The sequence below is a fragment of the Aedes aegypti genome, chromosome 3 (assembly GCF_002204515.2).
Source record: "Aedes aegypti strain LVP_AGWG chromosome 3, AaegL5.0 Primary Assembly, whole genome shotgun sequence".
NCBI classification, from domain to species: domain Eukaryota; kingdom Metazoa; phylum Arthropoda; class Insecta; order Diptera; family Culicidae; genus Aedes; species Aedes aegypti.
In genome coordinates this window covers 12,566,913-12,594,398 of record NC_035109.1, presented here as the reverse complement: position 1 = coordinate 12,594,398, position 27,486 = coordinate 12,566,913, and the positions used below count along the sequence as shown (strand labels likewise).

At 38.2% G+C, this 27,486-nt stretch overlaps 1 protein-coding gene across 1 annotated transcript; it reads left to right on the top strand.

Annotated features, from left to right (window-relative positions):
- The first annotated feature begins 8,233 nt into the window (after positions 1-8,233).
- Positions 8,234-21,305, top strand: LOC5564325 (golgin subfamily A member 1). Its single transcript, XM_021849014.1, has 9 exons — positions 8,234-8,338; positions 8,397-9,493; positions 9,552-9,974; positions 10,037-10,135; positions 10,869-11,032; positions 11,098-11,247; positions 11,304-11,424; positions 19,888-20,274; positions 20,337-21,305. The coding sequence occupies exons 2-9, from the start codon at positions 8,954-8,956 to the stop codon at positions 20,499-20,501; spliced, it is 2,049 nt and encodes a 682-aa protein (XP_021704706.1). The 5' UTR covers positions 8,234-8,338; positions 8,397-8,953; the 3' UTR covers positions 20,502-21,305.
- The last annotated feature ends 6,181 nt before the right edge of the window (positions 21,306-27,486 follow it).

Below are 27,486 nucleotides of genomic sequence, written 5' to 3'. Positions count from 1 at the left end.
AGAAAAAAAAAATCATCCCCTTTTACAAGAAATTGTCGGGCTTTTCCCGGAATACTGTTAATTAATTTGCGCACACTATTTTCATCCATATTTTTGACAAGTTCATCCCATTTAGTTTACAGCTCGTCGATATTTAGACTATACTTTAATTTGCTCTTAGCTTCCGCTTCATAATAGCCCAAAATCTCTTAATTGGGCTGAATTGGGGTCAATTAGGTGGGTATCACCTATCATATGAAAATCCTTAAATTCCATCAACACTTGATCAAACAACTTCATGGTACAGAATTTAGCCACATTTCTCTAATTTTGTTTCCTATTTGGTTGTCTGTAGACATGGTATCATCGGAGGCTTCAATATCCGAAGTTGAATCCATTACACGATACAGCACGGCAGCACCGAACTTTTTGGCCAAATCGCGGTCTAAAATGTTTGGATTTGAATCAATTGTCCTGATCTCAATCCATAGCTGACGGTGCACAGTAACTGCCCGACGCCTCCTTTGTGGCTAGCGATCTGTCAAAATAATTACTTCGTACTTATTTAGTACGAGCCACACAGTACTTATTGAAAAACCTAATACTTTTGCAATTTCTATTCCTGGTCAAATGTTTTTTTTTTTTTCAAATTTTTGTGCGCATTTATTTTTCTTCTCTCTTCTTCTATGTTGAATTTCTCAGAAGTGCGTTCGAATTAAGCTGCGAAAAAAATCATGTGATGTTATTGTTATAGAGCACACATGGACGGTTCAGCTTCTAAATTGGACCACTAGAGTCATTGTAAGAACCAAAGATGTTTGTTCCAATTCTAAGTGGGCCGCACCTTGAGCCCTCCTCAACTGCAAAAAGCCATCGTGAGCGCGGTCTACCACGAAGTCGGCGGCGTCGTCCAGGTACTCTGTTTAATATTATCTTTGCTTGTCGTTCCTCCGGCATACGGGCAACGTGATCAGCTCAACGCAGCCTGTCGTGTTTTATGCACTTGACAATATCCACCTCTCTATACACTTGGTACAGCTCGTGATTCATGCGACGCCGTCAGATGCCGTTTTCTAGTTTACCGCCTAGTTTAGTATTGTTTTCAGCACTTTACGTCGAAACACCCCGAAAGCTCTCTGGTTGACTTCCTTCAATATCCATGATTCATGGCCATCTTTTCACGTCACGGGTAACATCATTATCGCGTGTCACTACACTGAAAATAATACTGTGGTATTCCTAAATACGGTAGCATGTTTAGTTTTACTATTTATAAATATAGTGTAACTGCCAATATGTCTGGTTATGATTACCATGTTCCGATCAATCAGTAGCGCAACCAGGATTTGGTTCTGGGGGGGGTTTTGATATCTTGAAGGTAATAATTTTTGGGAAAGTACACAGAAAAAAATATTTAATTTTCAATGTGATTTAAACTGACGTCTACTGTAAAAATAAACCAAATTTGTGTGTTGTTACAACATCATGTAAATTTAAATGAATATACATTCAATTTTCAACCAATAATGGTTGAATATTACATGAACGTGTAATTATAAAGTTAATTCGATTGAAAAATAACGGATTGGTCGTTGAAATTTAGGTTTATTTTGATGCTCCAAATATGTGCATGAAAATAAACTTAATTTTATAACATATTTTTAGCTGTGTAGGAAGCCAGACCCCATTCTTGGCTCACTTCGGCAGTGGGGTTTTTTAAAAGCTAGAGCGCTCATATTTGGCCACAATATGCATCACTGATGCGCTTCTTACACTAAAGTTTCAGACAATTCTACCGAGAAAAACCACCCATGCCAAAGTGAATCAGGGAAGTGCCCAAATGGTTCTGCACCCTATGCTTCAACAAAAAAATGGGTTGTAGAGTTTTAGTATATTTTGTTTTGAATGTGCATACTTGGTTAAACTCATTAAACAAGATTAAAATACATAACGCGTGATAATGCTCAATCAGCATTTACTTATCTGTGTTCGTTGAATATTTAGCATAGCATTCGTTGTCGTCCCATGTTACAGTATTCGATATGCAGAAGGAGAAAACATTATCTGCGTATTTTTTTAAAACTGATGAAACGGTTCTCCGGAAATTCATATGCTCTAAAGGTTGGGAAAGTTTGCAATCTAATGAGCAAATTGAAAGATTATTTATGCTGCGGATGGGACCTTTTTCCCAATATATTTAAATGGATGACCAACTTCTGACACAAATGCTTCAGTTAAGTTTTCAGAAAAGGCAAAACAATATTATAGCCTTACAGCACTGAACAGAATAAATTGCCCACGGGTCGCTTTTCATATTAAAAGATCAAACTTGGAGACCTGGGTCTTGGCTTCTAGTGGGCTTTCTGTAATTTGCACTGAAATTCATAAATAAGCTTTCACTCACTTCCCATAATTTCACATAGCAGAAAATTCATGATATTTCAAACACCAACTTCTTTGTCATCGTATGTTTCGCATCGTGTGAAAAATGTCTTAACTTTCACTTTGATTTTATTTGAATACAAAATTTTTACTAAATAATATAGTTCTAAAAACAAGTTTGAATTATTGATCAATTTCGCAAAATAGTGGAATGAACAGTTTTATTTTTGTGTTTTTGTTAAATTTGAAGATTTATTATTTCTCAAAAGATTGATTTTTTAAAGTTGCGAATTTATGGCTAACCTATGTATTTCCAAGTTAGGTTGTAAATTTTAAGTCAATCCAAGTACTAGAAGCCGAGATCCAATCCTCCAAACTCGACCATTTTGTTTTGATAAAACGACCAACTTGTACTATATTTTGTTCAGTACTATATTATAGTACAAGTTTGCAAATATTTTTGTTCTATTAATCTCTTCAGGGGTCTAAGAATTTAAAGCAACCATAGAATAAGAATGTTACTGTTAAAACCACTGAAACTCAGAGTGTTAATACAAGCCTAAATTACTGATCCATACTTGTAGAATGTTAATGAACTACATAAATATACAAGATAAGCCTTATAATTTTTCGGCTCTGGGGGGGGTTTTGACCCCCAAAACCCCCCCTTGGTTGCGCCACTGCGATCAATTATACCCAGTGCCGTAGCGTGCGGTTGTCCAGGTTGGCACCCGCGTGACGCACCTTAGATTTTTTGAAGAGAATATTTAGTAAGGGTGTTTCTGGAGTCATAGTATCTAGACATAATGTTTGTCCACAAAAAATGACTCCTTATAATTAATATCATAAAATACTAGGCGGAATCCAGATAGAATTTCAAGCAGGATTATTTGGTATAAGTTAATGGTGTTATCACAGAACCTTAAGCCAGATTCGTATTGAATTTTGAAGAAAAAAAATGATTCAATCATGAGCCAAATGACCTTATGCCAGAGGACTTCATTCCAAATGACTCAGACCCGTGAAAAACAATGGAATGGGGTATTTTTGTAACATTTTTATTATTTTGATTCTCGCAAACACTGCTCCGAGCTGATTGATAAATGTTTGAATTCGTACAGGACTTTTCATAACATTCATTTAATTGATTGACAGCGTTTTGTATTTAATTCTCTCTTACGACTTTTAATCAAATTTATATAGAAGATCTTGGCAAGATGTCTTCAAGAACCTTCTTTTGGTCTCTTTGAGCAATTCCTGAAAATTTAGAATCAATTTTTTTATTCTAATTAATTGTGCAATCTTTGACGAAAATTCCAAAAAACTATTCTTGTACATATGATTCAATGCAAATATATTTCATAAAATCTTGAATTTTAAAAATTTTACCAAACACTTTTCTGAATATTTTCTGCAATTGACTAACCTCTTTTTTAGTCAACAAAATATGACTGATAAATAGTATTAACGAAATTCATTGCACAATTCCTTTGAAATATTGAACAAATGTATTAAAAACTTATGGAGAAATAAATTAATCAACAATATCTACAATAATCTTTTTGGGGGTATGTATTTCTTTGAAACTATAATAAAGGTACAAAAAAGACGTGATTGCAAGTTCTGTTCAGTGAATCCAGTAGTTTCTGTTGTCTCTGGCCATATAATTATTAATTTTATTTACTATTATTTAAGAATCTTCAAGAACCTTTGGTTATTCAAACAATTTACCTTTAAGAGAGATTTAAAAAAAAACTGTATGAGCCTTTCCAAAGTAAGTATTACTTGAGATTTATCATGTTATCTTTGGGATGGTACACAAATTATGTCACGCTAAATTTCAACTTTTTTGACCCCCTCCCCCCCTTTGTCACGTTTTTTTGTATGAGTCTTCCAAAAATTTTGTAAGGCTTGTCACGCGTGTCTTGACCCCCCCCCCCCCTTGGAGCGTGACGTAATTTGTGCATGACCCCTTTTGAGAATTTTATTGAACAATATTTTCAGGAATCTCTCTAGAATTTGAAAAAAAAATTCTTCTGAATCTACTGGAACTTCACTTAAACCTGCGAAAAATAAAGAACATTGAACAAAGGGCGCTCAAATCGCGGTTCGCCAAGGGCGCTATTAGGCCACGCTACGGCTCTGAATATACCATGTTTTGATGGTAAATTAAACCAGCCATTAAAATTACGTCAGTTTTGCAATTCTGAAACTGTTTATTTCGCGTTGGCGTTGTCTCCAGCGAAAAACTTGCCTCCGGATGTTGGCATGTTCTTGCGGATGCATCCAACTATCAACCTGACGATGCATTTCCGGAGGTTTGTGACGAGCTGGCAGCGCTGTCGAATTGCTGCAATCGTGGAAGGGTCAGTCCAAACAAGAAAGCCTCGGGAGATCATCAGATTGGCCCATTATCTCAAGACTACTTTATCATCATCAAGGAGGATCCACGTGCCGTATTCATATCAACTTCTTACTTCTTATCTTGTAAATAAATAAAAGATATAAATAAATTAAAAGAAAACAAATTGAAATGATTTTGTCTCTCTATTATTCCAACAAATGTTGACAACAAAAGGTTACTAGTCTTCATTGTTGTTAAAACTATAAGGATAGTATGTATTACTATGCCAATTTTTTGTCAAAACATAGTACAGTTAACTCTCCCTTACTCGATATTCCGTATCTCGATATCGAGTTAGAGAACCATAGTAAAAATTGGTTTTCATGGCTACCTCGATGGTCCCTTGGATTGAGTATGGGAGAGTTGACTGTAGTCATAACCACAGTTTTGTTGTTCTAAAAATGAAGCGTGTTCTGCAAAAATCAAGTAGTAATGTGGTTTTAATTTGACCCTTGATACAGTTAGCGTTACCATGTCTTTTTTATCAGTGTAGTGCTCCAATATACACAAATTCTTCCACCGCATCAAACTTTTCACCACCTAGCACCATTTCGCTACCACTAACACGTTCGGACCCACGTTGACCACCAGCTATCACGTACTTCGTTTTTGTGATGTTGATCGTGAGCCCGATCCTCGTTGTCTCCCTCTTGAAAGGCACGAACGCCTCTTCCACTGCCTCGGGATTACTTACGGTACCAATAGATGGAGCGCGCCATACTAAATTAACAAGGCAGGCTCTTTACTAATGTATATATCGAATTTAATTGTAAACATGTGACGTCATTCCCATCGTAGCGGATCACTAGATCATTTTTATCACATAATTTTTCGAGATGGATAGGGATGAGGTCGACAAAATGCTGCGATGTAATCAAATTCTCGTTAAATAAATGGTCATTACTTCTAGTTACAACAAATATAAGTATATTAATTGAGCATTTTGGGTTCATAGTGTTTAAATGTAGCTGAATCGTGCTTAGTGCCTCCAATATTGGAACATATACCCTATGCCGTGAACAACAGGAGAGTGACATCAATGAAACCTCGTTGATACGTAAAATATTGAACAAAATGATGAAGAAAGGGAATTCGCCATCAAATTCGTAATCTGACCAGAAAGTCAGTAGTTGAAGTACCTACCAAAAACGATGTGAAGGAAAATTGGATTATCCAAAAACCATCATGTCCAATCTATTCATTTTTCTAATACTGTGCATTGCGCGATATTTTATCGCGACTGTGATCTTGAAAACTTCTTAAAATGCGTGTAGATCGCCGCTGGTACTTCAAATCGTTTTGGTGTCTTCTGCGCGATTATTCCTGATTGTCCAAGGCATGATCGCGCAGAAGACACCAAAACGATTTGAAGTACCTGCGGCCAGGCTTGGGAACTGTGACCACTATTTACAACAGTTCATCGATTCTGCCAGTCAACCAAAACACAAAGCAGCAGCAGCATCAATGGACCGATGCATGAGTTCACTATCTGACATTTGAGCGGTGCCGTGTTATTTATGTGACCATGGCAACGAGTGAATTCGGCACCGCTCAAACGTCAAATTCGTGAACTCGTGCACTGGTCCATACCATCAGGCGTTGCGCTGCCAACGGTTCACACACTGCTTGACTGTTTTTGTGTCTCCACTATGATCGTTTTCGGGCAGCCATCTCGAGGTGAATGATTGAAAAAAATGTTTAATAATTCAATCGCTAATATTTCGCTTGTGTTTTCAACTAATTGAAATCTATTAGCGCTAATAGCAAGAGCACAATCATTCCGTTGCGATACATGTAAACAAGTTCAATTTCATGCTACCTTTATCGAGCAAAAATGCAAAACCCCGAAAACCGGAAAAATCGTGTCACCACTGTGCTCGAGTCATTTTGCATTCACTGAGAAAAATCTACACGTCAAGGTCGTGTGTTTTACTTATAGATTTGCGCAATGAGGAAAACCACATGATTTGAGTGTGGTAGCCATATGGATTTCATCATTGATTTCACGGTATAATAACATGTGTATCAACATTAGGTTGTCATGTGAAACAAACATGAATTTCCAAATATTAAATCATGAAAACCAACTGATTTGCTTATTGAATTCGAAATGTAGTAGCTTTAGATAGTCATGTGTGATAGAACATAAATGTCATGGGGCTGAAAGAAGAAATTTGGTAGAAAAACTTTTGCTCCCCAAAATATGGATCCGAGGCTCCTCTGCTTGTCGCGAGCTCTCTTGATTTTTTTTTCAAACCCGTGAGCCAGCAACGAGCGGGGCGCCGCAAATCCATGATTTGGGAATCTAGGGATAAGCATATTCCATTTTTTTCGAAACTGAAAGCCAGGAAAATCTGTTAGTGGAATCCGATTTTTCTACTAAACTATACATTATAATCAATGTTTTCTTATAGAAAGGTAGAATTCTCGTACATCGGTCAACTTCACTAATAAAAGAAAAATCGAATTCACAAATTTTCATCTAACACTTTCAGCTTCAAAATTTGCTTCTTCTCTTTGGAAGCATGATGATGACTGTCGTTCGACACGAGGTCCAACCGCAATTCAGTTCACTATGCATCCCATGGGTTGATCACAAACAATTTAGAAGCTTTGAACATGGAAATCGATAGCATAGCTCATGGATTTCATCATAACAATCTCATTGCGCAAATCAATGAATCGACCAACTTGAACATGATGATTATGACACAAGATAACCATAAGCAAAACACACTGAATCCGTGTTGGAGTGATGATCTATGCGTCCATAGGTTGACACATACGAATCTGAAGAGAAAGCTTCGGGAACTTATGTGGAAAAAATATGGAATCCCTGTTGTCGGTTGTCGGTCCATGAAGCAAAACACAGGAATTTAATGTGTAACACACACGAAGTTTGCAAGAAAATCATAGCAAATCGATATGGACGTTCATGAATCGATCCATAGTTTTAAACACACAGATCGAGCGTGTGGATTTTTATCAGTGTTCGGGTTTGAAAAAACGTTAGGAAGAAGAAGATTACAGTTTTGAAGAGCCGTGATATTTTTTGGTTTTAACGGTCATGGTTTGCTTTGGATTGTGATGGTCGTGTTGAAAAATGTGACTGTCGAGGTGGTAAATGTTTGCTACAGTACATTTCCCATCCCTGCCTGCGACGATCTACAAGCGTTTTTTTAAGATAGTCGGCGCGACAATTTTTCGCTCCCAGCATAATAAAACAATTGATATTTACCCTGCTAAATAATTCCTACTAAATCGAAGATCAAATTTCTTATAAGAACAAAACGCCACCTGCATTTCAAAACTACAAACCGACCATCAGAGACATATAAATCTAACTGAAATATTTCACATCCATAATATCATCGCACGTCAGAGCACCATAATTTTTTTCACACAACAAACCCCTTTACAGAGCCGTAAACACGGTGGAGAGAAACTGTCAACCATGCAACCCCATCGTCGAAAGAGAAGCTAAACGTCAAAAAATAACTTTTCATCCACGAAAATTCATCACAGGTGTTGTTCGTTCGTGTTCTTCTAGCTGGAAGCCGACGAAAAGAAAAAGTATTATAGTTCTTTAATTTTATAGTGTTTTATGTAGTTGCATTCCACCCATTTCTAGTCATTTGTGGTCGAGTCGTCGTCGTCTTCGTCGTCGAGTAGTGTGAATAATTATTATTGCTATTCCGTTTGTGCCATTCCATAGGATTACAACATTTGCCTTTGACGGCGAATGAATTGACAAAAAAAAAGTTCCTTTGCTTTGGAGTTTTCATTTTCGCTTGTTTGACGAACACCTCCAACGCACGATCAAGTGTGACCGAAAACAAGTTGTTCTTATCGTTCGAAGGTTCGACTTTATAATGGTCGTATTGTGTTTCGAGTGAGCTGAAGGGGAACCTATAGAACGGGAACTTCGTAGTTTGTCGTCGGTATTTGATCAAACAGGTCGAACCTTGAAGCAGCTGTTGATTTGCGAAATTCTGTGCACAAAGAGATCCATTGAAGGTTGCACCTTTCCTTCTGTGGATGAGTTGAATATGTTTTGCAACGGCCTTAACCATCGTCGATCAATCGAACACCGTGGCAATTTGGCGATCGGTTGTGCAAGAGTTTGAGGAAGAAGTTTCCTGAGGGGTGTAGTTCTGTTCGAAGGGTGTTCGCCAAGTGGAAGCGATCATGTTCGCTTCGTTGAAGAACAAGATCAAGGAGGAGACCGGAAGCGATGTAACGTCACTGCCTTCGAGGAGTTCGCAGCCAGACATGGCGATGGCGTCGGGTCAGCGGTTTCGCAGGAGTCGAGGAGAATCGTTGACCAGCATGGCATCGATGGATGAGTTGAGTCTGCTGGAGCAAAAAGATGCTGAGCTGAGCGCTACGCGAATTCAGCTTCAGGAACTTGCTGGCCAGTGTAATGAGTTTAGAGATCAGATTCGGGCGTATGAGGAAGATAAGGTTCGAATGGAGGAAGCAAACAAGCTGCTGGAGGATTCGCTAAAGGTGGCGCAGGTTCAGAAGGACTTGCTCTGCGAGGAGCAGGATAAGATACAGAACCTGCAGCAACAGGAGATCTCGAAGCTGAAAAGTATGCTGTTGTTCAGAGAGCAGGAAGCGGTCGATCGGATATCGCATCAAAAGGCGGCCGAACAACAAGTCGAAAGCTTGAAACAAGAGCTGGGGCGGGTCAGGGGGATCGAACCTATGATTGAGGATTTACAGGTTGAACATGGTTTGTAAAACTGAAAGGTTGGCTGCATTAATAGTTTTTTTGTTTTAGGATGAGCTGGAGAATATTCGGCACTCGACCAGCATCGAAAACAACAACCTCCGATCGACCCTGGCAGCAGTCGAAGAAGAGAACCGTCATCTAAAGAGTCGCATTCAGGTGTTGGAGGAAAGTCGTGCATCCCTCACGTCTGGCAATACAGATGAGAGGATTCGCTCTCTTCTACAAGAGCGAAAATCTCTCGAGCAACGTTTAGAAGAAGCCCATCTGCACCTGTCAGACATCAAGAGCAGCTGGAGTGGCCAGAACCTTGCTCTAGAAACTCAAGTCAACAGACTTTCTCGGCAGGTCGCAGAAGAAACCCGTGAAAGACATAACGCTCTCAAACTGAAAGACGATCTCATCGAAAAGGTGAAGCAATTGGAGTTTGAGCTCGAAAAGACTCGAAATGAAGTCACTCAGAGGGACAACAAGGTGAGGAAAGTCGACCCACGTTTTTGACACGTCATTCTGACAATATTTTGCTGTATTTTAAGATTACCCTAATGAGTGAGGAAATAGACGAGCTGAACTCCGCACTGAGGGAAGCTCGGGAGCAGCATGAAGAGGAAGTGACGTTCATGAACTGCAAGCTCGTAAGTAAACACAACAAGTGACACGATATCAACTTTATCACATACACATACATACAAATTAGTAAAAAGTAGAGCCTAATTTCGGAGCCATACAGGTCACTAACACGTCAAAGTCGGTAAACGAAACGCTTAATTTACCTTATCAGTATGGTGTGTTCTGGTTAGCTGCACATTACGGCCATTCTTATCAGTGTTTTGCCTTGGATTGGACATTTTATGCTTCAGTTTTGCCTTTCGTTACAAAGAAACTGTACTTAAACATTCGTCCGCTGTGCATAAAGTTCAGCGAAAAAAAAAGTTCCTTTTAGAAAAATGTGGTTCTGGAGACGTACTAACAGTCGTTGAAGTTTTATTATTTCTTACATTTAAGTTACATCACAAATGTTACCGAAAAAGTATGACAAAAAGTACAACTAAATAAAAATATTTTGTATTTGTTTCGACTCATCTTGTTTTATTTTTGTTTCCTTACTTCCTGCACCCTTTTCTGTTGGTTTGCGCAATCCTCATACTTTCGCTTTCGGGTAAACAACTATCAGTAAAGAGATCAATCAAAACAAAACAGATAACATTCACCTGTAAATATTGAAACATCGCCGTTCGACATCTGTCAAACACTCAAACAGGAATGAAACATTTCAAATGGAAATATTTCACTACGCGCGCGCACATGCACATGCACATACAGTAGAGGATATTTGAATCGGATGATAAATTCAACCTTTCCCAACAGGAACAACTTCAGGTGGAGTTGAACAACATTAGAACCAACCTTACAGAAACCGAGCAAAGGCTACTGGAATCGCTGGAGGGGTCCGATCGATCCATGAATTCGTACAAATCGCAGATTTTGCAACTAGAGGATAGCGTGAGGGCGCTTGATGGACAGTTGTCAATGTACGGATGATTGGGATTAGGGGAAATTCGTGTTTAGTTCTAATAAGAATCGTTTCCATTTCAAGGGAGAAGCAAGAAAAGCTCACGATTCTTATGAAGAACACGGAGATTTCTCAAAAAGAGGAGATCTTACGGAAGGAGCTTCGACAGGAGCAGGAAGAAGCACAGGAGCTGCACGACCGGGCATCTTTCCTGCAACGGGAGTTGGATAAAAAGTATTTCCTTGAAAAGTGTAATGACGAAGCAAAATTCATGGTTTCTATCATTTCAGATTGAACACCGTTAACGAGCTTCGAAAACAGATCGACGAATTGATGAGCACAAATCTCGAACAAAATGCAAAACTTGCAGCACTGGATAGCTTACACGCGGAACTGATTGATAAAAATAAGGTATTTGAATGGTTTACTATATCAGGGCTGATAGTGACTAAGTGACTTGAAGATAGGAACGATATGCAGCCCACAGACGCTCAGACAGTTTGACCAACATTAACTCCGCCCCCAAGTTAGTCAAACCGATTAATGTTGCTGCTACTGTTTGACCAACTGTCAATGTTCGTAGCAGAAACGTTATATTTCTTCGCATGTTTTGTATGATCTCGGCAAGCCTAGTGGATATGTGATTATTATTTTCCCGAATTCTGTGGCTGTGGATTTTTGGGCAATAATCGTAGTGAGGAAGAGCAGAACTTTCCAAATTTATGAAACAGAAAAATGGATATTGATGAGGAATTTCAGTTATATAGTCGACTCTCCACATCTCGATGTTCTACATCTCGATATCTCTCCCTATGTCGATGATTTCATAAGTCCCTTCAGTCTGCATATATTTCCACTCTCCATATCTCGATGTGTTTCTGTTGATATTTTGTTCTCAATTTTCTCTCCGTATGTCGATATGATTAATATCGAAGGTTACTAGACCAAAGTTTTGGGAATCAAAATAAATTAGGAGCGCAAAATGACGTCTGTTTGTGTATTACTTTCTTGGCAACGGAGTGTTTTTCAATCTAGTATTCATCAAAAATTTGTCTCGATCTCTCCACATCTCGATGGTCCCTTCGATATCGAGATGTGGAGAGGCGACTGTAATTCGCTCTAAGTATTAAAAGAGAAATTAAGAGAGGTCTCTGTCGGAGATTATTCTGAACAATCATCGATATGGAAATGGCTATAAGAATTTCTCTAGTTGTTCTACTTTGGAATTTTTCCTGGAAGTCATAAATTATACTAGGTATTCGACCAGAAATTCTTCCTGGGAATTATACTAGGTATTCGACCAGAAATTCTTCCTGGGAATCTACCAGGAGTTTTATCAATAACTCCTATAGAAATTTATCCACAGATTCAAGCAGAAATTTTTCCGGGGTAAATCCTTCAGGAATTCATCCTGGCATTCTTTCAGAGATTCCTTCAAAGTTCTGCTACAAATCATTTGGCATTTCCTCCACTGATTCCTTCAACGATCAATCCAAAAAAAACTCAAGTGATTTCTTCAGGATGTACTCTAAGGCTGCCTCCAAGAATTCCTCCCGAAATTGCTATAACAATTTCTTGATCAGGAATTCCTCTAGAAGTTAGTTAGAAGGATTCATTCCTATCAGTGATTCTTCCAATGCTTCCTTCAAGAATACCGCCAAAACCCCCCAAAGACCAGAATAAATTCTTACTTGATTTTTTTCCTGAGATTAAACCTGGAATTCCTCTAGACGTTCTTGAAGCGATACCAAGAAATTATTAAAATATTCCATCAAAAATATTCCAGTGACTTCTCTAGGAATTCCTCCACAGATCTAGAAAATCCTTCAGCGATTAATCCAAACATTCTTCCAGGAATTGATTCAGGGAATCCTACACGATTTTCTCTAGAAACGCATGCAGAGAATTACTTCAGTGATTTTACCCAGAATTTCTCTGAGGATTCATCAAGGAATTCTTTCGTGGATTTTTTCAAGAATTTTTCCAAGGATTGATCAAGAAATTATTCCGGGGATTCCACCATGACATTCCCCAGGAAACCTTCAGGGATTCCACATGAATTACTGCAAAAGAATTCACCCAAATTTTTCCAAATGATTTCACCAGGAATTTCTTTAGAGATTCCGCTTGCAATTTTTGGAAAGGTTCCCCAAGGTTATCCTCCGGGGATTCTTCTAGAGAACCCTGGATGATATACTGGTGGATTCCCCAATTACTAATGAAATCCTAAAAAAAAATGTCTGGCAAGATCCTTGGAGGAATTCTTGGTAACCCTCGACAATCCTAGGAGATATTCCAGGAGGAATTCAGAGAGAATTCCCTTAAGGAACTCCGAGATTAATTCCTAGAGGAATTTCGGCAGGCATCCCTTGATTAATTCCAGAAGAAATCCCTTAAGAAATTCCAGAAAGACTCCCTTGAAGAGTTCCTAGAGGAATCTCTTGAAGAGTTCCATATAGAAACTCCTGGAAGAAAATTCTAGTAGAATGATTCCATAAATTTCTGTAAATAGTCTGACGAAACCAAAAATAACCCTAGAGGAATTCCTGAAGGAAAATTTATAAGAATCCCTTATAGAACCCCTGGCAGAACTTCTAATGGGATCCCAGAAGGCGTTCAGAAGCCTTTCCTTATTATACCTAAGAGATTCCTTCAAAGGTCTTCTACAAATCATTCGGCATTTCCTCCACTGATTCCTTCAACGAACATTCTAAAAAAAAAGTTCTCAAGTGATTTCTTCAGCAATTCTTCAGGGCTTACTCTAAGGCTGTCTCCAAAAATTCCTCCAGCGATTGCTATCACAATTTCTTGAATGATTCCTTCAGGAATTCCTCTAGAAGTTAGTCAGAAGAATGGATTCCGTCACGCATTACCCAGGGTTCTTACAATGATTACTTCATGAATTCCACAAAAAAAAACCCTCCAAAAATGAATTTATGAATTCTTTTAGCGAAACAACTTCAGGAAGTCCTAAACAGATTCTTTCATGATTCTTTTCCTTTGGATCCACCAGGAACTACAGATTCCTCCAGAAAATTCTTATAGTCGTTCTATCCAGAATTTATCCAAGGATTCATCAAGGAATTCCCCCAGATATTCCACAAAGAATTTCTCCAAAAATTCTACCAGAAAATCTTCAGGGATTCCAAATTCTTTAGAGATTCCTCTTGCATTTTTTGAAAGGTTCTCCAAGGTGAAATCCCTTTAGGAATTCCTGGTAACCCTCGAGAATCCTTGGAAATATTCCGCGGCGAATTCAGAGAAAAATCCCTTAAGGAACTCCGAGATAGAACCCTTGAGAGATTTCGGTAGACAGCCCTTGATAAATTCCGGGAGAAATCCCTTAAGGAATTTCGGGAAATCTATGGAAGAACTCCTGATGAAATCCCTATACTAACTTCTGATGGAGTCTTCGAAAGAACTTCTGATGTAATCCCAGGAGGAATCCCTACGGAAACTCATGACAGTATTCCTGTAGAAATTCCAGGTGTAATCTCTAAAGGAACTTTTTATGGAAATCTTGGAGGAACTTCTGATAAAATCCGTAGAAGAAATCCTGATGAAATCTCTAGTGGAACTCATGCTGTAATCTCTAGAAAAACTTCCCTGGAGGAACTCCTAACGAAATATCTGATTGAACTTCAGACAGGATCCCTATAGGAACTCCTGATGAAATCCCTGGATTTTTGATAATACGCCTGGCGGATCTCGTTATGAAATCCCATGAAGACACCATGATGGAATTTCTTGTGGAACCCCTGATATAATCTTTAGAGGAATTTCAGGTGCAATCTTCGAAGGAACTCCCGATGTAAGCCCTGGAGGAGCTTCTGAAAGATCCCCTGTAAGAACTTCAGGTTGAATCTCTGCAGGAACTGCTGATGAAATCCCTAGAAGAACTTCTAATGTAATCCCTGGAGGAACTTTTATTGGAGTCACTGGTTCCTGATAGGATTTCTAATGGAATGCCTAATTGAATCCCTATAGAAACTCCTGATGTAATCCCTAAACGAATTCCTGTGGAAAGACTTAGGAGAACTCCTGATGGAATCCCTAGATAATTTTTTGATAAAATCCCTGGAGGAATTCGAACTCCTGGTGTAATCCCTAGAAGAACTTCTTATGTAATTACTGAAGAAGTTCCAGGGGGAATCTCTGATGGAATCTCTAGAGAAACTCCTGATGTAATCCCTATAAGAACTTCTACTGAAATTTCTGGAAGAACACCTGATAAGATGCTTGAAGGAATTCCCGATAGAATCTCAGGAGGAATTCCAGGTAGAATCTGTGAAGAAACTCTTGATGGAATCCCTGGAAAAATCCTGATGAGATCCCTAGAAGAACTCTGATGGAAGCCCTAAAGGTGCTTCTGATAAGTTTCCTGATGGTAATCTCGATAAAATCCCTAGAGGAACTCCTTATGATATCCCTAGAAGAAATCCTTATGGAATTCCTTGAGAAACCCCTCTCTTGAGGAACTTCAGATATAATCTCTGGAGGAATTCCAGGTATAATCTCTGAAGAAACTCTTGTTGAAGTTCTTGGAAGAACTCCTGATTGAATCTCAGAAGAACTTTATTATAGAATCCCTATAGGAACTCCGGATAGAATTTTTATATGAACTCCTGATGGAGTCCTTCAAGGGATTCTTAAAGATATTCTTCAAAGAACTCCTGATGGAATCATTGGAGGATCCCCTGATGTAATCCCTTGAATATCTCCTGATGGAATCTCTAGAGAATCTCCTAGAAGAATCCTTTGAGGAATTGAATGGAATCTCCGAAGGAACTTCTAATGGAATCCCCGGAAAACTTGTAATGGAATTGCTAGTGGAATTCCTGATAGAATCTCTAGAGAAGTTTCACGTGGAATCCCTGGAGGAACTCTTGATGGAATCTCTGAAGGAACTTCTGATTGAATCCTTAGAGGAACTGCTGAAAGAACTCCAGAATCTCTAGAGGAACATCTGATATAATTGCTATAAGAACTCCTGATGAAGTCCCTTGAGGAGTTCCTGATATGATTCCCAATGGCACTCCTTATCGAACCCCTTGAGGAACTCCTTATTATTGCCCTTGAAGAATTCCTGATGGAATTCTTTGAGGTACTTCTGATATAATCTCTTGAGGAACTCGTAATATAATATCCGGAGGAATTCCAGGTGGAAACTCTGAAGGAACTTTTGATGGAGTCATGATAGAATCCCAGGAGAAACTCCTGATGGAATCTCTGGAGAAATTTTTAAGGATATTCATGAAGAAACCCCTAATGGAATCATTGGTGGTACTCCCTATGTAATCCCTAGGATATCTCCTGATGGAATCCCTGGAGGAACTCCTGATAGAATCCCTGGATCACTTGGAATCTTAAAAAAAAATCCTGATGGAATCTCTGGAAAACTTCTAATGGAATTGCTAGAGGAACTCCTGATAGAACCCCTAGAGAAGTTCCAGGTGGAATTCCTGAAGAAACGTCTGATGGAATCCCAGGAGGAACTCTTGATGGAATCTCTGAAGGAATTCCTGATGGAATCCTTACAGGAACTTCTGAAGGAACCCCTGTAAGTATTTCTGAAAGAGCTCTAGAGGAACATCTGATATAATTCCTTTAGAAACTCCTGATGAAGTGCCTGGAGGAGTTCCTGATATGATTCCCGATGGAACTCCTCATAGAATCCCTAGAGGAACTCCATATTATTTCCCAAGAAGAAATCCCGATGGAATTCCTGGAGGAACTCCTGATGTAATCTCTTGAGAGATTCGTGATATGCCCGGTGAAATCTCTGAAGGAACTTTTTAAGATATCCCTAGAAAGACTCCTGATGAAATCTCCAGAAGAACTCTGATGGCAGTCCTAAATGTACTCCTGATAGAATCCCTATATGAACTTCTGAAGGAATCCTTGGAGGAATTTCAGGTGTAATCTCTGAAGGAATTCCTTATGGAATCCCTGGAAAGTCTTCTGATGGAACTGCTAGAGGAACTCCTGATGGAATTCCTAGCGGAGTTCAAGGTGGAATCCCTGAAGACGCTTCCGTTGAAAGCCCTGCAGGAATTTTAGCTGAAATCCTTGAAAGAACTCCTGATAGAATCCCTAAAAGAGCTTCGGATAAAATCCCCATATGACCTCTTGATGGAATCCGTAGATAAATTTCCTATGGAATACCTAAATGAACTTCCGATGGAATCAATAGAAGAACTTCCTTTGGAATCCCTAAGTAAATTCTGATACAAATCTGGAAGGAACTCTTGATGGAATCCTTAGAGGAACTTCTGAAAAAACCACAGTAGGAATTCCAGGTGGTATTTCAGAAGCAATTCTGATGGAATCTTTGAAGAAATATTTTATGTAATTCCTAAAGAAACCCTTGATGCAATCCCTGGAGGAGTTCCTGAAATGATTCCTGCTGGAACTCCTCATAGAATCCTTAGAGGAACTCCTTATTATTTCCCTAGAAGCAATCCTGATGGAATTCCTTGAGTAACTAGTGATGTAATCTCTTGAAGAACTCGTGATATAATCTCTGGAGGTATTCCAAGTGGAAACTCTGAGAGAACTATTGATGGAATCCCTAGAGAAACTTCTGATGAAACCCCCAGAAAAGCTTTGATGGAAGTTCTAAAAGTATTCATGATAGAATTCCTATAGGAACTCCTGATGGAATCCTTGGAGGAATTCCTAAAGATATTCTTGAAGAAACTTCTGGTGGTATCATTGCAGGAACTCCTTATGTACTCCCTAGAATATTTCCTGTTGCAATCCCTAGACGAACTCCTGATAGAATTCCTGGAGGAATTTCAGGTGTAATCTCTGATGGAATCCCTAAAGAAGCTCCTGATATAATGCTCTGGGGTAATTCCAGGTGGAATCTCTGAAGGAACTTCAGGGATTCTGGAGAATCTTCTGATGGAACTACTAGAGCAACACCTGATGGAATCCCTAGAGGAGTTCAAGGGGGAATACTTGGAGAAACTTTCATTGCCATGAAGGAATTCTAGCTGAAATCCTTGAAGGAGCTCCTGATGGAATCCCTAGAAGAGCTTCGGATAAAATCCCCATAAGAACTCTTGATGGAATCCGTACCGAAATTTCCGATGAAATACCTAGATGAACTTCCGATGGAATCCCTAAAGGAAATTTTGATGGAAATCCTGAAGAAACTCCTGGTGGAATTTAATATAGAATCTCTAGAAGTTCTCCTGATAGAATTCATATTTAAATCTCTAGAATAATCCTTTAAAAGAACTACTGATGGAATCCCTGAAGAAAAATTTGATGGAGTTCCTTGTGGAAAGAAATTTTAGCTGCATCCAGTATATTACGACAAATATTCTTGCTATGTATTTCATTTTTTTATGTATTATTTTCTCTAGGAATTATTTCAGGTATTTGATTGATGCTGGCTTCCGATAATACTTCTAAGATTTCTTCTAGAGTTCGTTTAGTCATTTTACGAACTTCCTAAGGAATCTTTCCAACAGTTTCGTTTTAGATACCTTCAACGTGGAACTATTGTAAGGATAACCACAGAAGTTACATCAGAGATTCCATCACGAATGCTTTCAAAGATTCTATCATAAATTTATCAAAAAAATATTTAATCTTCCAGGTTTTTTTCGATTCATTCTACCACCGTTTTCACTAGACTTCAACCAAGATTCCTGTTAGCAACGTCCTCAAGAATTCAACCAGAATTTTTTTAAGAATTTTCTAAGATTTACCACAAGTTCATCCATAATGTTTTTTTTTTAAGAATTCAACAAGAAATTCCTACAGGATTTATTCCAGAAATTCATTGAGATTTTTAGTAAGGAAGTCTTTGAAAAAAAAATCCGCCATGTCTGAAAAATGTAAAGATTCTTATTTTCAGGAAATTTTATGATTTTTTCTTTAATCTTGTTCAATCTATTGTAGAAGTAAATCCAAAAGTAACATCTTGATTAAGCTCTAAAGAAACCCTTAATGAACTCCCACAAGCTTCCCTGAAATGAACTCTTGAGAAAGTCTTGGGGGATTTCGTAGATAAATTGCTAACACAATTGAATCAAATTCAAAATCAAATCTCTAATATCCTGCAGAAATTCCTTGATGATTATCGGAAGGAATCCCTAGAATAATCTATTCAGGAATTTAAGTTACGTTAAACTTTATTTTGGGTAAACCTGATATAATCTTTGGTAAAATTTAACAGAAATCGTTAAAAAAATAACTAAAAGTAGAAGCGTTGGAGTGCTTAAGGATTCCCTTAATAAATTCTTAAGTAATTTCTCTTGGTATACCTTGAATCACCGCTGGAAGAGTTTTTGGTAGACTTTGAAGAAGGCCCCGAAAGTATGCCAGAAGAAATCTTCGAAGAAATCACAAGAAGAATACCTGGAACATTTCCTCAAAAATTCTGAGAAGAAATTCCTGAGAATCCTGTGGACAAGTTGTGTAATAGTATCTGAAGGATTCACAGGAACCTTTAAAATGTATTCTTATTTTCTGGCACTACGTCTCAACTGGAACAAAGCCTGCTTCTCAGCTTAGTGTTCCTGAGCACTTCCACAGTTCTTTACCAGTTCACTATTTTTGCATGTGTATATCGTGTGTCAGGTACGAAAATACTCTATGCCCTGGGAAGTCGAAAAAAAAACCTTTATGGAAAGATCCTCGGACCGGTGGGATTGAAACCCAAGACCCTCGGATTGCTCTTGCTAACTAGCTATGCGTTTACCGCTACGGCTATCTGGGGCTGTAGTATAAGGAAAAAAAGTGACTTAAAAGACCTTCTGTTCAAAATAGAAACTTGCATTACCAAATATATAAAAAAAATACCTGCTACCAGCCCTATTATATGGATCACAATCGATTTCAATCAAATCCATTCAACAGATCATAAAAATCCTAAATCAACGGCTGGTGGACATGAAGAAGACACTGCAAGAAGAGATAAACAGCAACAATAACAACAACTACAACAACAACAACAATAATAATAGTGTCACAACGATCTCTGGAACATCGCACCCAAAGTATTCCGAGCACATCTACGAACGAGCCAACTCGAAGGAAAAACAGGAAACCGCTGTACTCAAACAGCAAAATGGTGCCATTAGTCACACTAGTAGTAATAGTAGCCATGTAAGCAGTAACCATAGCAACATTAACCCCCACGGCGACCACAACGGGGTTCCAAAATCCAGCGGGACGATCGTCATGGACGAAGTGAATTTTCGTTATTTGAAACATGTGATAATAAAGTTTCTCACTAGTCGAGAGGTTCGAAGCTTAAACATCCTTATCCACGAATTCAATCAATAACAACAACTTTATTTTGACAGGTCGAAGCGCGGCAGCTTGTCAAAGCCGTGGCCACATTGCTCCAGCTGTCACACGAGGAGGAGAAACTGCTCCAGAATACGCTCACGTGGAAGATGAGCTGGTTCGGTAGCCGCCGTGGTCAGCATTCGCAGATCTCCCAATCAACAACGGTACCACCAAGTTAAAATATGAAATATACCACAAACAACAGTGATCAGAACATTTCTACGTAGGATTAGGTCCACCTTAAAACCCGTTGCGGTGTCTATCCTTCCCGGCTCTCTCTTACAAACAAACAAATAAAACTATTGTTGCAGTTACAGCATATGGCAATACATACAGAGTAAGGATTGCAAGAGAAATATAAACACAAAGATAAATCTTTCAATTATTTGAAGCAAAAAACAAACACTGAAACATAATCAAATATTTAGCTCCAGACCACAATTATATCATTAAACAAACATATTGTAATCTCTCAAAGCTAAAAACAAGTACCTTTAAGTTTATCTCTCGAAAGTATTATAGGCTACCCTATTCATAACTATTATAGCAGCTTTCACGAGCTTTAGCTTCCTGTGTACCTTCTTTGTTACATTCCTATTTTTGAAGTATGTTGTTTTTATATTATTTAGATAACTGTTATGTTTGTTGATAAATTTTGATCTCTATAAATTGGTTTTAGACAGATTTCAGTCACAACTTAGGCCATTCATTATGTGATGTATTAGTTTGCTTTAGCTTATGCTGCGTTCGGACTAATACCAATTCAGTTGTTAGAAGTTTGAACGTAGTAAAGACATTTGTATTACCAGGAGCGTCTGCAATCCTACACAAGGACACATACATATAAAGCGAATAGTTAATAAATATGAATGAAATGTTAAATGGCGCGAAACGAATGAGAAAGCATTACCGGATGTGTTATACTTTGCAATCGAGCGTAGAAACAAATAAATGCTAAAAATGCAAATAATGGAAAAATTAAATCATTGAAGTTTCATTCCATTCCCGACATCTCCACAAAAAATGAACTACAGATCGTGTCTAGCCTTTCTGCAGTCTTAATTCTGTTTCAGTAGTGTTTATTTTATTTTTCGAACGGATTGCTAGAAACAATAGGACAAAAAGAAACTCAAATGACTGAGCTCAACGTCAATTCTTTGCGTGTGCGTTTCGAACGTGGAAGTGCGGAGCCCACAGATGCGGACATTTGCATTTATGCGTGATAAAATGAAGCTGCGGTCTAATGACCACTGATAAGTTCAAAAAGGAAGAAGAAATAGTGAAAACACTAGAACGACTTTCCGGGTCGTTGGATTTCGTGATTGATAAGTTTTGAATCAACAAGGTAAGGTTATCGACAGCCATTACTGTGATCCGGTAAATTGAAGACAAAGAGATTTGGACCGTTATGTCATTCAGCGGATGGCTCGTGAAATATACGGAGCTGAAACCAGTTATCCTATATATATGAAATTCTGTTTGAACGTACAAGGGATAAAAATACCAGAGTCGGTCAACGTTCGGAACATGGTTGCACTGTGATAGTACGAAGCATATTAAGGTGGATTGCCCACAAAGGCATTCTGTTAACAAGCGATTAAGAACCGACCGAACAGACCCGAAAAGTGGTGCTCTGAAAGGAGTATGGAGTAACCTTAGAGCTACATCATGTACGAGTCATCATGACAAGGGAATCGATGGAACAATGACGAATTTAAATACGTTAGTTGTAGGAAGCTAGTTAGTTGTTTATAGTATTCCATATAATATTGGACTGTTATGCAAACATGGGCAGCATACAAGCTTAATCCTGTCTAGTTTGGATAGTGGCTACGGTTAGGTTAGCTCAGATCAATCTTCAGCATAAAAGAACATCAACGATTAATCTTTGCAGACTCATGCAAAATGGTACAGCCCAAGTAGCGCTAGTTCAAAAACCCTACTTTCGTTGAGGGAACTTCTATCTAGGTAACCTTGTGGACCCGGTTTTTGCTACTTTCAGCAAACTAGAAATGGCAAACTCGCGCTCCATGCCCCACGCATGCGTGCTCGTTAATAAAGCTATCGTTCCTACACTCATTTCTGAGTTAACTACCAGAGATGTATGTGCTGTTAGACTGATGCAAATTTTGAAGTTTTTGCTCCCCTATGCTTAAACGGTGTCAATTATGATGAAAATTATTCTCCCAAAATTTGAAGTGATTTGGAAGAAATTTGGTTGTGCACAGGCCATTTGAAGTTTCTATGGAAAAGACCAACCTTTTGTGTTCAGTCCTCTAACCGCTCGTAATAATAAGTTATGGAATAGTGAACAAACTCTACTCATATGAAATCTTCCCAGCTACAACTTTGCCGAAGACCACATTTTGGTGGGACTTAAGGATAATTTGTTATGAGTGATAACAAAGTGTAAATCGTGCTGAGATGATCATTCAATTACTTTCAGAGCAACACTGCTGTTTTGCTGTAGAACATAGTAGCCTGGATTACTTTGATCTATAGGAGACTGCACGCCGCGGTTGCTAAGGTAAAAATTTCTAAGTGTTTGACGTTTCGTGGCCTTGTTGTTTACGGTTTGGACTTAGAAAATTTATGTCCGCGTTGGTGAAGCAACTTAGCCATGCAGGTTCTCACGCCGAGGACATGGGATCGAATCCCATCCCCGAAATAGTCACTAAAAATTTCAGTGAAGACTTCCTTCGGAAGGGAAGTAAAGCCGTTGGTCCCGAGATGAACTAGCCCAGGGCTAAAAATCTCGTTAATATAGATAAAAAAAAAACTTAGCCATGCAACGCTTCCTGAGATGAGATTTTCAAGCGCGAGGGCACATCCACGTGTTCAATGATGTTGATCGGTCTCTATCAGGACAAAAAATGAACATGATTTTAATACTGGTAAAGTAGCGGAAAATCATTCGAACCACTGGTTGGAATTGTCAAAATCTTGAAAGCATCCACGCATTGTGCGTGGATAATTATGGAGAAGCGAGGTGCCATTGTTAACTATCGACAGGGTCAAACATGGTGTAAATGGTTAACTATCCACTACGATATCTCAGTTGATAAGTGTTTTAAGAAGACCGATTGAAATTGTATGCAATCATGGCTGAGAACCGTCAACAAAATTTGCCCATCTCCCGCTAGTTCCGTGTAAGTTAGTTACTATTATTGGGACCGAATTCGATCATTTAGATGGGTACTGTTTCTGAAGAGTTGTACAGGACAGTGCTCGCTTCCTTTCATAATATGTCATGGTAAAAAAAATCCACAATTTCCTGGCACTTGATCATGTTGATGCAGACGAGATGTAGCCCATCTACGAGACGATGGGTGGTATGAATAAAAAGCGTTAACTTTACTACATGTGGCATCTACTCAAAAACGAAATCTACAAAGTTTACTACACTTTTGGTATGAATAAAAAGCCTTTCGAATATGCAGTACTGATGCTGCATGTAAAGAAAAATCCATTCAGAGTGACGCTAAAAATGAATACAATCATGCATATGAAGGAAATGCATGGAATCTTAATCGATTACGCGATAATTTGCACAAATTCATGAAGGTGCTGTAATTTGACGAGATTTGTAGTGTAATTTTGCGATTGTAATCGTATTCTCTTTATGTGTATGATTTTATGATGATGGTACTTCAAAGAAGTTTCTGGGTGGTTTTCGGTACTCGCCAACGCCAGGATTTGATGAATCTTTGAATGTTAGCTTAAAATCTATGAAGAGAACTTGAGATTACAGTTATCAAACTAGGAACCACATATTTCCTAGCACCAGTACTGAGATTCTGGTAAAATTGCGGTAGAATTTTCAGGCTCCCCGTGTTTTCTTACAGCATGTTGAATTCCGGAAAATCCAAGTGTTTCTGTGATACTCTCGTTATTTCGATGGGGTTTCTGATAGTATCCTTGGAATTTATAGAATATAGAGATTTTTATTGGGAACTGTTAGAATTTAATGAGGGTCTCCCCTAAAACACCCGGGTTCCTTTTGAAATTATTAAAATTCTTCTCAATTTCCACAGAATTCCAAGAGATTTATAACCGGAATCCCATCCCCACCCGAATTATATTGTTTTTTGCCTGATTTCTAATACTACCGACATCCCAAAATTTCTAAAAAAAAAACAACAACGTTGTAATGCCAGAATTCACACAGATATTACAAATTGCTACGGTCGGTAATCTTACCAGAATCTCAAAAATGGCGGGGCGAATGTTTTCGTAACCATGATTTTTACTCAAAAGTAAATTATTCCGTTCAATTCTGCAATCTCAAAGCATGTGTAGCAACCCCTGAAGCTAACTACCAGTAGCTTTGTAGTAAATGCTACCATTATTCAAAGCAACGCGTTGTTTGTAGTATGTTCGAAAGGTGTAGAAAGGAAAATGACATAAACATGTTCCACTCGTGTTCCACATGTAGCGTTTACTACCGAGAATGTAGTAAACTCAACTTTACTACATTTTATTCATACCGCCTAATGTCCAATCGATACGTGATTATAACTTTCTTTGTGCTTGTGGCCATGGAGGAAATTTTTGATTCAAACTTTTATAAAAATTATGGCCCACAATAATTTTTAAATTTCAAGTGCAAGAAGAATTGTTATTAGATCATGCATTTTAGTTATAATTAGCAGATGGCATTCCTGCAGAATCTCTAAAACTAAGAAGCGATTCTGTTCTTGCATCCTTTCAGAAATGCCAAAATGTCCATACTGAAATTATTTCTGAGGATTTTTAGGGGATCCCTGTAGTGATAGGATTCCTCTGGGGACCTCCATTGGTTTCTCAAAGAATTCCTAAAGGAAATTCCTCGGGAGTTGCTTCAGGGAGTCTTTCAGAATTGCTCAAGGATTTTTTTCCAGGCAATCCCAACATTATTTTTTTTCAGGAATTACTTTAAGAATAACTCTAGAGTTGCCTTTAGAAATTACTCAGGGGATATCTCCATAAATTTGTTTAGAAATTATTTCAGGATCCATAGGATGTCAGTGTTTTATAGCGATGCTTTTACGTATAACTTCAGGGGTTAATTTTTTGATATATAAATAATAATTCTAGGGTTTCTTTCAAGAATGCTCCTATGGATCCCTTCATGGATTTTGCTGAGATGCCTTCAAATATATGTCCAGATATTCTTTCAGGAATACTCCTAGGGATTTAATAGAAAGTGGTTCTCAAGTTGCAGCATATGGCGGGCCAAATTACGATTCATCGTCAAAGCTCGCATAACAAATTTTAATGATTCTGCAAAATGCACATGCGTGCGGCTTATTTTTCGAAGGTTCTCAAAACCAAAAATTTGTTTGCTCTTCTGAGTTGAAATCACATTAACAGAGAAACCTCAAAATTTAAGCCAAAAAAATAAGATTTAGAGATGGCGCAAGGTGAATTTAAAAGTTATAGAATATGACCTCTAATGAAATCTTCAGACCATTTTTATTTTCTAACGAATTTTGAAATCTTTACCATTATTCTCTTCATTATTAAATTTACAGAAAGTTTTTAGAACATCAACTTTGTCTTAAATCCAAATTAAGTAACAAGTAGTTTTCTCCATTTTTTTCTTGTTTTACTGAAAAATTCAACTTTGTTTGAAGTGCTATGGTCTTCATGAATACCCTACCAATTAGAAATATTTTTACATGTTTTTGAAGATACTTGGATTGTTTTTTTCAAAAGTAAAAGCTTTTACATTCAAAAAATCTGTTTTAAAAGAGACAATTTACACCGTCTTCAGCCAAAGGCTGCACAGACTGAACAATCACAAACATTAGGCAACGAAGGACACGGAACACCCAGTAGCTGTTGTTTACCGAAACATCTGTATTTTACAAGATCACCGAATCAAATCTGTAAAAAAATTCACCGAACTCAGAGAGTCTGTTTAACTGTGTAACTTGAAAATTCACCTTCAAGCCACTTGCTCCACTTCTAAACCCTAATATTTGTGGCTTGAATGTTGAGGTTTTTTATATGATTTGAATTCAAAAGAGCACACGATTTTTTTTTGTTTTGAGAACTTTCGAAAAATAAGCCACACGCTAATATGCGTGCGACCATGATGATGAACACAAATTCACAGCTTTATGTTGTAATGATTTGATATACAAGACGATCATTGCTAAATAACACATTTAAAATAAACTTTCTTTCTAAAGTGGAAATTCTATTTTAAATTTCTTGATTGATTATGAATTTTTCAAGATGCAAATGGAATTGTAATACTTCTCAGAAAATTGTGGTGAGAAGTGATCGACTTATATAATCTTATTCGTAACATGTTTTCTTTATACTTCTGTTCACTTTCAATTTATTCTGCTTTAGATGTTTTATTTATTCCGCGGACCGCATCGATGGGCTTCGAGGGCTACATTTGGCTCCGAGGCCACAAGCTGAGCACCATTGGCTTAAGGATTCCTACACGGATTCCCTTAGGGATTCAGTCACTCTGCACAACTTTTCAAACATTTTTTATCTCGCTTACATTACGAAATATTCCACAATTATAACACACTAAAAGTGATATTGTACACTAGTGCACTAGTTAAGGATTTATTTTACCACGATATATTCTGAAAAGAAGCGAGCACTGTCTTGTACAACTCTCCCGAAGACAGTACCCACAGTACCCATCTAAATGATCGAATCCGGCCCCAATAATAGTAACTAACTTACACGAAACTAGCGGGAGATGGGCAAATTTTGTTGACGGTTCTCAGCCATGATTGCATACAATTTCAATCGGTCTTCTTAAAACACTTATCAACTGAGATATCGTAGTGGATAGTTAACCATTTACACCATGTTTGACCCTGTCGATAGTTAACAATGGCACCTCGCTTCTCCATAATTATCCACGCACAATGCGTGGATGCTTTCAAGATTTTGACAATTCCAACCAGTGGTTCGAATGATTTTCCGCTACTTTACCAGTATTATTATGTTCATTTTTTGTCCTGATAGAGACCGATCAACATCATTGAACACGTGGATGTGCCCTCGCGCTTGAAAATCTCATCTCAGGAAGCGTTGCATGGCTAAGTTGCTTCACCAACGCGGACAGAAATTTTCTGAGTCAGAACCGTAAACAACAAGGCCACGAAACATCAAACCACAGAGAAACAGACGTAACACTTAGAACAAATC

Bases quoted from the DNA above. Each gene is read 5' to 3' on its own strand.
- LOC5564325 (XM_021849014.1), top strand. From the start codon at position 8,954: ATGTTCGCTTCGTTGAAGAACAAGATCAAGGAGGAGACCGGAAGCGAT. The intron at 9,494-9,551 runs GTTGAACATGGT...TTTTTGTTTTAG, and splicing joins CTATGATTGAGGATTTACAG to GATGAGCTGGAGAATATTCG. The intron at 9,975-10,036 runs GTGAGGAAAGTC...CTGTATTTTAAG, and splicing joins TCACTCAGAGGGACAACAAG to ATTACCCTAATGAGTGAGGA.